This window comes from Alosa pseudoharengus, unplaced genomic scaffold (genome assembly GCF_046254945.1).
Source record: "Alosa pseudoharengus isolate Yale_2024_CS ecotype anadromous, Long Island Sound unplaced genomic scaffold, YU_APseudo_1.1 YU_APseudo_1.1_scf_13, whole genome shotgun sequence".
NCBI classification, from domain to species: domain Eukaryota; kingdom Metazoa; phylum Chordata; class Actinopteri; order Clupeiformes; family Clupeidae; genus Alosa; species Alosa pseudoharengus.
This window is the reverse complement of record NW_027468598.1, coordinates 24534535-24546260: the sequence shown is the minus strand read 5'-3', so window position 1 is coordinate 24546260 and position 11726 is coordinate 24534535. Positions and strand designations below refer to the sequence as shown.

Genomic DNA, 11726 nt, shown 5'->3' with positions numbered 1-11726 from the left:
ACTGGTATGAAGGCTTGCACACTGACGAGCATACTTAGGCCTATACCTGAGCTACGGGTGTCTTTCGAAGAACACGACAATATCGAAGCTCGCTCAACGAATGAAAAAAAAAAAAACAGGATTATATTATTGCATTTTGTCGTAAATGTCGTACTATTTATGAAAAAAAAAAAAAAGATTTGATCTGCGATTTAGGCTGCATAGGCGTTATTTAATTATTTATACATTTTGGAGAGGATACTGCCAGCGTGATGGTCCTGTGTGACATTGCAGTGACGTAGCCTGCTGTATTCTTGTCCTACTCTCCATCATAACAGTCGCCGTTAATCCAGATTAAAGACCACTAATACTACGTTTAAACGGCTTTAAATATAAAATGAAAATATCATAAAATAAGACTTTAAACACCAAGGGTAAGTACATGTTTCAATTAACTAAGCTTATGGTGCCGTAATCTTTATTATGGTGTTGTACCACCTAGGCTCAGCCTCCATCCAAAGATGATGCAGGCTGATGGCGGACGGTGGGTCCAACCAGCTAGCACTGTGATTTAATTTAGTAGCCTACATGCTAACGTTAACGTTGATGTGAATGTAAAATCATGCCAATGGCTAGATGATGATCTTTATAATTATAGATATATTGAATCTTATTCTGTCATTCTCTAACCTTATGGTGACGAATTTAGCGCAAAAGGCTTTGGATTGCTTTGCGATGCAATTGCGATGTCTTGCTAGTTAGCCACGATAGCCGACGAGAGCTAATGTCAATACATTCATTTGCCATCGCATTTGATACCAATAAGGTGGCTAGCAGCAGTTGGCAGTTCATGACAGGCCTGTGTCCAGTGGCTTTATGTAGCTCCTATTATCTAGTCGATAGATGTGTGGATTGTTTCACGGTCTAGTTAGCCCGTTTTGTAGGCTAGTTAGATAGCATACATTTAGCAGGATATGCGCAGTATAGGAGCTATAACATTTTTATTAGCTCGCAAGATACACTGGTAGTTTTAAACATTACTTGATGTGCAGAACATTAGCAGCAGATCTCCGTTATAACCAGGTAATATTGCATGGTCATACAGTTGTTACAGCTATTAATGTGGTCCTGCTAAGCTGACACATTATAATGAGCTGATAAAATGATGAAATAATTTACTTTAATTATAAGAAACCTTTAATATAACGTTAGTTATCTTGTTGGAACAAATTAAAATGAAAAACCTGAAAAAGGAGATCTGTCTCTTCTAACTATAAAGAAATAGCCTTCTCTGATCTTCCACAGGGGTAGACGAACATGGGTGGCAATGATGAAGACATGTCAAACCATCTGGTCAGTAAACAACGCACAGATGAAGAGTTGAACGAAAAGAATCAGCGGAATAGCCAGGAGCACACCGGCAACAGCGCAAAATGGGTGAAGGAGGGCCAAAACCAGCAGCGCAAAGTGGCGGAGAAACAGCAGGACCCCAACCACAATGATAATGTCAACTGGAACGAGGACAGCTCCCCAAATCAAAACAATCAAGATGACGTGCAGGGCAACGAAGAACAGATTAACACATCATCAAAAATACTGCACTCCCTCCGCCTGAACCTTGATGTGGAGTCCAAGAACATCCTAAATGAACCTCTCATTATTGAAGCACTGGATGGAGAAAAGGGCAAAGAGGAAGACAAGAATGCCAAGGAAGATGAAGGTGAGGAATTGGACAGAGACGAAGAGAAGGACGTCTCAGCACCAAGCTCGGGAGAGAAAAATATGTCCCCAGCTGAGGCTGGGTCTGTGGAGGATGGAGAGGGCCTTGGCAAAGACGCCTGCCAGTTGTTCTCCGACATGAACGCAACACCTAGCGAGGAAGATTCCAGCTGGACAACGGTGTCACAGGACAATAGCGCAGACAAGTCTCCCAATGGCAATGGCGGTAAGACCCAATCCTCTAACATTTGTCCATCTGTTCCTGTCCATCTGATGTGTTCTGATTCTGGCTCACTGAAGTGAGTGTCCGGTGATTCTGTGATTGTTTTCACCACTGTTGTCTTCAATCTTCTCTCACATACAGACTCAATCTGGGACTCCAATGCTTTCGAGACGGACAGTGACCTGCCTCCAGGGTGGATGCGCATCCGGGACACCTCAGGAACCTACTACTGGCACATACCCACAGGCACTACTCAGTGGGACCCCCCCTTACCCTCTGACAAGGTGGAGGAGTCCACAATGTCTTCCAGCATGTCTCTAGAGACGACCCCGTGTGAGGAGCCAGAGGTGAGTTGGACAGGCCGCAGAAACCTAGCTGGTCCTTTCTAGTCTCTCAAAGTCTGCTGGTCAGACCGAAGGCTTGTAAATGACTTCATTATGATAAACAGGAATTGAACTAGTAGAGCAATGATGTGAGAGATGTCAGTGAGTTTTTGTGTTTTTGTGTTTTGTGTTTGTATGTCTCTAACCTCGTTACTTTTTGACTTTCTAGATCACTTGGGGTACTTCAACTCGTCCAAATATATTTGATGAGGAAGAGCCTTGGAAGGTAATCAAGCTTTGCGATTTTTTTTTTTTTAACAAACTACACACGTGAATGATAAAAAAAATTGTAGAGCAGAAAGGGCTGTTCCTTTCTTATGGTTCTTTTGTTTGAAGCCATGGGAAAGACTTCCATGACTGTAGGGCACTGGCTACATTTAAACATGTAATTGCTACCTTGTTGTCAGCAGACCCACATTACCACAGGCCATTACTGTTGCAAAAGTGTATGATGATGTTATGGAAACTGGTCAGCAGAGAGAAAGTGGCAGCGCCACTCAGGAAGCAACTTTTATTACCCTGGCTCTACATTGGTGCATAATATGAGAGGACATGTAACTCAATCAATGCAGCACACATGAGTGGAGCAGTATTTGCTCTCTGTATGAAAAGTGGAGTGATAAAGTTATAACAGAGCTATTCTTTTGACAAATAATGTGACAAATGATGCGTTGGAAGTAGAAAGGAAATGGAAACAAAAAGAAAATTGTTGCAATTTCTTGTAGCGAAACCTCTATAGCTGAATTGAACTTGTTTGTCATAACTCCTGTCCACAGGAGGAGGAGGCGACATCAGATGAGAGTCTAAAGGAGTTTGAGGGAGCTACTCTTCGCTATGCATCTATCAACCTGAAGTAAGTGGCCCGCGCGGAACTGTACAAAACGCGCTATAAAATTCCCTGCATTTCCAGATGCCAGAAAAGATTAATTCAGCCGCCAGCTGCTGGTCTCACTCCATCTTTTGCTGTCTTGTTCCCTCTTAGCTGCTCCCAGTCTGAGGAGGGTGAGACATCTGCCGCACTCTGCACTAACCTGGAGGCTAAGGTACAAACCAAACACGTGCTCTGCTTTGGTTTGAAGAGACACCTCTCCCAATCCTACTCCTCTTCTAGCTCCACACACACCAACCCCCTCACACAACCCTGACCAACCCCATCTCCCCTCACTTGCCCATTTAGCCTAGGATCGCCAGCCCATTAAACGTCACAGAAAGGAAACTCCATGCATAAAATGTAATGGCTCGCTGAAAAGACTTGTCTTTCCTGAGAGAGTTGCCCTATTGCTGCGAGGGCCCCTGTTTATGAGACTGTGTCTGCCCCCCCTGACAGTGTTTTGCTGTGCGCTCCCTGGGCTGGGTGGAGATGTCCGAAGAGGAAATGGCACCGGGAAGGAGCAGCGTGGCCGTCAACAACTGCATTCGTCAGCTCTCCTACCACAAGCATAACCTCCACGACACGGCAGGCATCTGGGGAGAGGTGAGAGAGAGGGAGGGAGCCAGACAGGAAGTGCCTGTGGGGTACTTCCTGTTTGGGGACGAGGTTTGAGCTTGTGGTATTGATCTTCGCCCAACTTGCTCTTGTGTCTTTTTTTCCCCTCTTTGTGGTATTTGCACAACTGAATGAGAGCAATTTGGTGGTTTCATCAAGAGCAAGTCTCTGCTTGTGAGCGTTGCTGCCCAAGTGTAATAAATTGCATGTGTAATAAAAAGCAGTCTTAGAAAGATCACCAGAGGGGCATAAAATGAATAGGAATATTGTTCCCTAATGGCACTGATCCGATCCACTACATTTCTTAGCAGAGATCCAGTTTGAATTGGACCGCGATTCTGTTCCACTATAAATTGCGGTTCTTCCTCAACTCATTCATGCTGTGCCTAGCAAAACTCCTGATCAGTGCGTCCAAATGGGGGAAAAAAAATGCATGATGGGGAGCTGATGATGATTAGATGATTACTGTGTGTGTGTGTGAGTGTGTGTGTGTGTGTGTGTGTGTGTGTGTGTGTGTGTGTGTGTGTGTGTGTGTGTGTGTGTGTGTGTGTGTGTGTGTGTGTGTGTGTGTGTTCAGGGCAAGGACATGCTGATGGTGCTGGAGAATGAGCAGATGAACCTGATCGACCCGCTGAGCCAGACCCTTCTGCACACCCAGCCCATCGTGAGCATCCGCGTGTGGGGCGTGGGCCGAGACAACGGCAGGTCAGTGTGACCCCGGCCCCATCAGGGGGATGTGCTTTTACTGCGCGGAAGAGTACGCTGCAGGGTTTTAGTTTTAACACTTTTAGCTGAGATGTTTATATTATATTTATGTTATCATATAGTAATGCTAATTATATTCTTAGATATATTGTTGGAATATAAGATTGTATTATTATATATTTTTCACTATTTAAAAAAAAAAAATCATAGCTGTACATTATGTATGCCAATAATAGTACAGAGCATTTATTTGAGGCGTTAGTTGTGTAACGGGGAAAAAGACAACAGAAGGAGGAGTGAGGTGAGGAGGACAAACCGCATGTGCCACGGGGCACATTTTCCTCTGCCACAGCCGCCTGAAGGAATGTTTTTTTTTCTCTCTCTCTTTCTCTCACTCTCTCTCTGTCCTCGGTGTGCGAGCAAGTGCGCTATTCTCTGCCCTTTAAAAGCAATGTGTAGCGAGCAGCATGAGTCAGAATGAGTCATAGCACAGGCCTTGCATTCCACACAAGCCCTTCCTGGCAGCGGGACAAGAGTGGCATTCAGGGTGGGAATGCACTGCCCTCTGGTGGAATGTAAATGTCATAGCAACTAGGAGATGGGTGGCATTTTGGTTGTGATTTCTGTTGCCTGAAGGGAGTGAAATTAAAGGATAAATTTGTGGTCGCAGAGTATGACTAAAACTGACTTTTATAAAGAGAAAATTGTTTGGTGAAGATGCAATTATACAATTTAACTGTTTTTTTATTTCCTTTTTTACTTGCTGCATTATGGTACAGAGAAAGGTAAAGTGCCCATATTTGTTTACGCAATGCTCATAGTATTTTATTCCATTGTAGCTTGTTGTGTATTTGTTTATTACACCCCACCAAGATCTGTTTGTCATGTGTTTTAATATTTCAAGAACTGATAAATGTAGCATGCATGCTTGTTTAAGGCCAAAATAAGTTACAACATCTTCAGTGAAAGTTAATGTTATGTTTCATTTGTGTATATGTATTTGTAACTGTCATGTTGAGTAAAATGTTTATGTTTTGAAGACTATGCGTTTCATACAGTCTTATCCTTAACATGTTTATGTTAATGTTTATGTTTATGTTTTTGCCATCAGGGATTTTGCATACGTAGCCCGAGACAACCTGACCCAAGTCCTGAAGTGTCATGTGTTCCGCTGTGACACCCCTGCCAAGCACATTGCCACCAGTCTGCATGACCTGTGCTCCAAGGTGAGCCCTTAGCCCTGGCCACTGTAGATGGTTGTAGTGTAGAGGTGTACGCACATCTATAGTAATTCTACAGGTGCTGGAGACTAGTAACAACGAGAAAGAAGGAAGGAAAGAAATCCGCACTATGCCTCTAAAGCTCCCAGTTTAACGGTAGGTTACACAACGTTTCGACCACTCAGGTCTTCGTCAGGTGTGTGCAACCTACCATTAAACTGGGGACTTTAGAGGCAGTGTGCGGGTATCTTTTCTTCCTTCTCACTGTAGATGGTTCACATATGGGTTGGTTCCTCAAGCCCAGGCTTGAATAGTGGAATAGCCTGTCTCTCACACAGACTGGAACTGTCTTGCATTTTCTGGCATCCCTAGACGTACTCAGGCCTGATGACTTTAACAGATTTGTGGAACCCAGATTTTAATATGTAGTCTACACCCATATTTTGCCTGAAATAAAAAAATGTGTAGGCGCCTTATGAAAAGTGTTCCATTGCCTTCTGCTTTCATCCCCTGCCTGTAAAGCCACAGTCTCTCTCGGGTTGTTTTTGTTGCAGATCATGGCAGAGAGAAGAAGTTCCAAGCACGGGCTGAGCCGCCTCAACTCTGACTCCTCCAGTCTGGGAGCCATATCAGTGCAAGGTACCATACCACTAAAGAGCTCCGCTCTTGTCTTTCAGGAGGTGGTTTTCTCCATCATCGTTCAAATGTGTTCCCAAACACACATAAACACACACGCACACACTATTTATGATGCTCTTGACAAATTCAAGATCATTCACCCGGCATGATCATGTCTCCATAATATTTCGCTTACCGGTATTTTTGGACCTTTTTAAATGTGTGCCTGTAGATTTATTCATGTATGTATTTATTTCTTTGGCCAATTCAACCTCCTACCCCCTTCCCCAGAATTCCCTGTGCCAAAAAATGAGCTGTTCCAGCGTTTCCATGTCAACTACCTTGGCAATGTGCCCGTGGCTAGGCCAGTAGGTAAGGAACGCTTGGGTAAGGAGTCTTTTCATACGCACATCCCACACTGCCCGCTGACGGATTCACTGGCCTTTGACCGATGAGGATTGCATTGCTGTTTTTTTAGTGCAGAGATGTTGCTCAAGAGTGTCTTTCCTGTTTCCCCAGGCATGGACACCATCAACGACGCCCTGCAAGCCACAATGGACAGCAAAGAGAAGCACGAGTGGACAGCGGTGTCTGTCGACGTCGCTCCCGCTACACTGACCATCTTAAAACGAGAGGTGAGACTATAGCACTCTCTTCGTTTTACTTCTCCTAACTTATCGTGAAGGGAACATAAATGCTATGATTATGTACACTGGCGTTCAAAAGTTTGGGGTCACTTAGAAATGTACATTCCACTCCATTATAGACAGAATACCAGCTGAGATGAGTTGCATTGTTTGTTTTTTTGTTTTTGTTTTTTATCAGGAAGGGGAAGCAGTTTTCAGATTACATTATGTGCTTACATAATTGCAAAAAGGTTCTCCAATGTTTTAAAATTATATCAGATTAGTAAACAGAATGTGCCATTGGAACATTGGATGAATGGTTGCTAATAATGTTCAGTGTAGATATTGCATTAAAGATCAGCCATTTCTTTCTACAACATTAATGATGAAAACAAGTGAATCCAAACGTTTGAACTGTAGTGTAGATTATGTACGCTTCTCCCCATTTCCCATGAGTTTCCATTTGAAAGTGTTGCGTAACTCTTAGAACTAGAAGGGAGTGAAGTATCAGTGGAGATTGATGATGATGTGAAAACGTTTTAGAAAGGAAACAGTAAACAGATGTTGTGACACAGGTCATGCTTTAGATTTAAGATTTCAGGCCAAATGCCACAGTCTATAATTGTTGTCCTCACATCACCTCGTCTCGCTCTCCTCCCTCCTTCCTCTCCCCCCCTCCGTCTCTCTCTCCTCCTTCCTCTCCCCACCTTACTCTCTCCATCTCTCTCTCCTCCCTCCTCTCCCCACCTCCCTCTCTCCATCTCTCTCTCCTCCCTCCTCTCCCCACCTCCCTCTCTCCATCTCTCTCTACTCCCTCCTCTCCCCACCTCCCTCTCTCCATCTCTCTCTCCTCCTTCCTCTCTCCATCTCTCTCTCCTCCCTCCTCTCCCCACCTCCCTCTCTCCATCTTTCTCTCTCTCTCTCGCCCTCCAGACGGAGGAGGTCCTGTGTGAGTGCCGCGTGCGTTTCCTCTCCTTCATGGGCGTGGGGAAGGACGTCCACACCTTCGCCTTCATCATGGCGGAGGGCCCTAGCGACTTTGTGTGCCATATGTTCTGGTGCCAGCCCAACGCCGCCAGCTTGAGCGAAGCCGTCCAGGCCGCTTGCATGGTAAGAGCCCGCAGGGCTGCAGTGCCCAGACATCGAGACACTAGAACTGCACATACTGTACCACCAGAATGTAGAGTGGATTGGAAATGGGAACTTAACGGGAAACTTGGCAGGATTTCCTCCTCTGCTGGAGAAATTGTGCATTATGCTATTTCAAACTGTGGGAAAAGGTAATGATAAAACACATGGATTTGTTTACAAGCTAGAGAACGGTTAGCATAAGTTTGGTAGAACTATGTGGATGTTACAAGGTAAGAAACACGATTTAAAACGAGTTTCTTGTTTCTCACTTCTCTTTCCGGGACGGTAGTCTCAATGATTTCTAAACGGGTTTATTACGTTGAAATAGTTGGCAAGTTCCCCTTTAACGGAGAAGCACTCATTGGTTGTGGTTAGCATGGTGTTTCTATGCTAACCACATCTTATGGCTTGATACCAGGTAATGAGATGAAACCCTACCTGCCTATATCTTAAAAAGTTATCATTAAAGTACAGTCCTTGTAACTCAGCAGCTGCTAAAGTGCACAGGACATAGGTTTATGTCTCATGCACAATAACCTGGCAAAATGAGTATATTTGCTATGTCACTGAGCAAGTAGTGATATTTTTAGTATGTGTAAAGTACCAGGATTGTGTAGTAACTAGTGTTTGGTTTTTGTGTTTGTGTGTCCAGCTGCGCTATCAGAAGTGTCTGGATGCACGCCCGCCCAGCCTGGGCTCCTGCCTGCCGACCCCCCCTGCAGACTCGGTGGCACGACGGGTTAGAAAGGGAGTGCAAAGCCTGCTGGGTAGCTTCAGGCAGTACACCTCCAGCTCCCAGTCTCCCTGAGACACACACACACATACACACACACACACACACACACACACACACACACACACATACATACATACACACACACACACACACACACACACACACATACACACACACACACACACACACAGAGAAACACAAATACACATACACAAATGTACTCCAAGACACACAAATAGTTGAAGGAAGACACAACCTAATAATCGAAAATTCACCTATTATCTTGACAACTTGTGATAGTAGGCAGTAGGTCAAGCAGTTTCCTCTAGTTCCTGCCCTCTTCCTATCGGCATGGGGAGAAGTGGATAGTGACCGCACTTTCAGTTTTGGGTTGACTGTTCCTTTCATACAAAACACACAAACACACACTCAAGCAGATATACTTTTTAACACATAGTAGTAGAGTAGAAATACACTCATACAAGATACAGTACTTGCACACACAATCACACATACACATCTTAGACACACACACACACACACACAGAAAGTCATCTCAACTGTCAAAGCCTCTTTGTAATAATGCATGACTCGGTGGCGATAATAGTCTCTGGCACTTCAAAATTTGTTTAGTTCTTATTTTTTTAATCAGGTGCAGCAAATGAATCTATTTTGACTGTGGGATATTGACCGTGTAATAGTCTCTACTGTAGTTTTCAGGGTTGTTAATGAGTATCAAGAAATGTTTACAATTACGTTCAGTTGCACCAATGTCCATGCGGCATCTTGCCTTTTTTTTAGCGTTGTGTAGTTTCTTTACTTTTTGTCGTTATTGGTTTCTCTTGCGTTTCAGCACTTATTTTTAATAATCACTTAGTAATAGAATATTAGTATATAATTATACTACACATATTTCCATTGGGAAGGTAGCCACGAATTAGTCAAGCAAAATGCCACCGTGATACACAGAAATGTTAATATACCTTTTACAGTTAAAAAAAAAAAGTTGCTAATGATAAATGTGTAGAATATAGTGTGTCATGGTGTTAGACTTTTGAGGAGTCCCATTTGTCTCTGTACTTTGTATACACTTGTCTCACGTCGCAAGTCCTTATCAGAAACGCCATGTTTGTGAATTAGCGTAGCATAGAGCTTTATGTCAACTCGACGACGAAAGTAGAATGCACTTAGTTCACAGTTCCGAGGAATGTGTCCAAATCCTCCAAAGACAGTCTGTCAAAGTAATGTAAAGAAGACAAAAAAAAAACCACAAGCACCCACAGAACCAGATGTTCATGTAATGCGGTGCTTACTCGTATGTTTGCATGAAAGTGGATCCAAATCACTACAGTACTTGTGTGCAATAATAGGCCGACTCCATGGGCCAACCCACGGAGAGCTTAAGGCTCGGGGTAGGGCCAGTTAATAAGCGGTGCCAGTCAGTTCTGGTCGGGGTCAGTTGGGGAAACTGGTGCTCCTTTAATCGGCCTTCACATACAACGCGACAACGGCACCACCACTGCGCTCTAAAACACACTAATTTTCAATGTCTTGCACAGTGCAGCACTGCGCTGCTCAGAGAGCTCTCACGCCCACCGCTGTCAAAGTTGAACAACGTTGAACTGCAAGCGCAGATGCTCGGTGGTGACTACTATTTTGCCCCAGTGGCCAGCGCAGCTCATACAGCTTTGTATGTGAAAGCCATATTACACAGAAGAGACTTCTGAAGTCTGTCATCCCCCCCCCCCCCACCACCACCACCACCACTACACCATCCCCACCCTGTGCAAAGTCATCCAGGGCAGTGGCGTTGGCTCAGCTGCAGCGAGAGTTTGCTTACAGCTGCATGTCAGGCACACCTTATTAGTGCTGTCATGCATCCCCACACACCGCATGTTTAAATAGCTTTGAGTAATAAAGCATGTAAGTGCTGACGTGACGTGGCGACTTACACCACTGTCACTGCCAGCATTTACGCCTCAGTCCTCTGAGGGTCTGGAGTATGTACTAGTTGTGTGTGTGTGTGTGTGTGTGTGTGTGTGTGAGTGAATAAGTGAGAGAGAGAGAGAGAGTAAGTGTGTGTGTGGATGTGTGTGCGCGTATGCTTTTGTAGGGAATGCCATGCTAGTAGTGTCAGTCAGTGTCGATGTGAAATTAGATTAACGTTAGATCTCCTTGTCGTTTGATATCCTGATATCCACCGAATAGCAGAACGCATGTCATTGCCTTTTCCATTCCACCCCTGAGAGCGCCGTGCGGTGCTGCGCCTTGACTCCCTAGGCCCACTCTCCCTGTACAGTGCCCTTACACAGCACTTATCTAAAGGCAAAGCCGGCTTTTGTGTTTGTACTTTCTGTTACACTTTCTACTCTTCTCAGGCCCCTGGCCTCACTGGAAAAAAAGTGTTTTGTATCATTTGCACACAACATAGTGTACACACCACTGCGTAGAAATTGCACACGGCCTCTTGGTAGGTGAAATGTCGTAGAATACTGTACACCAGAGAACACTTGTCAGAAATATTCATGTTTTTTGTCTATTGAATTGTGTTGAGAAAATAAGAGTAAAAAGTAGAATCTAACCTGTATGAGGCGCCAGTCTTTATCCTAGTAGAAATTGGCCTCCTGTCAAATGGAATTAGCAAAAGCTTGGATTTGCTGTCTTCAAACAAACAAGGGTGTTTAATCCGCCTTTGAAATGGGCACTAATGTATTGTTTGGGTTTACGAGTAATTAGTCGGACGTTTGCTTTTGCTTATGCTAAATGCATATCCCTTGTCAACTCTGAGATAAAACTGCCCCTTTTCTCCACTGTAAATAATTGATACTAAATGCAAGTCAGAACATTGGACATCTCATGAATTAATTTTATTTATTTAAAAAATGTGTAAATGTGGTGTA

General features: G+C 44.1%; 1 protein-coding gene across 3 annotated transcripts; it reads left to right on the top strand.

Annotated features, from left to right (window-relative positions):
- The first annotated feature begins 302 nt into the window (after window positions 1-302).
- Window positions 303-10582, top strand: LOC143121922 (amyloid beta precursor protein binding family B member 1-like). 3 transcript variants are annotated; one of them, XM_076282610.1, is made up of 14 exons: window positions 303-413; window positions 1285-1924; window positions 2063-2268; window positions 2474-2530; window positions 3081-3157; window positions 3287-3347; window positions 3632-3778; window positions 4368-4495; window positions 5607-5721; window positions 6270-6354; window positions 6625-6705; window positions 6853-6968; window positions 7893-8069; window positions 8743-10582. In XM_076282610.1, the coding sequence occupies exons 2-14, from the start codon at window positions 1297-1299 to the stop codon at window positions 8896-8898; spliced, it is 2034 nt and encodes a 677-aa protein (XP_076138725.1). In that variant the 5' UTR covers window positions 303-413; window positions 1285-1296; the 3' UTR covers window positions 8899-10582. The 3 variants fall into 3 exon arrangements, with proteins under 3 accessions (XP_076138725.1, XP_076138723.1, XP_076138724.1); XM_076282608.1 differs by having other exon boundaries at window positions 6625-6720; XM_076282609.1 differs by lacking the exon at window positions 303-413 and adding an exon at window positions 537-1062 and having other exon boundaries at window positions 6625-6720.
- The last annotated feature ends 1144 nt before the right edge of the window (window positions 10583-11726 follow it).

Bases quoted from the DNA above. Each gene is read 5' to 3' on its own strand.
- LOC143121922 (XM_076282608.1), top strand. From the start codon at position 1,297: ATGGGTGGCAATGATGAAGACATGTCAAACCATCTGGTCAGTAAACAA. The intron at 1,925-2,062 runs GTAAGACCCAAT...TCTCACATACAG, and splicing joins GTCTCCCAATGGCAATGGCG to ACTCAATCTGGGACTCCAAT. The intron at 5,722-6,269 runs GTGAGCCCTTAG...TTTTTGTTGCAG, and splicing joins TGCATGACCTGTGCTCCAAG to ATCATGGCAGAGAGAAGAAG.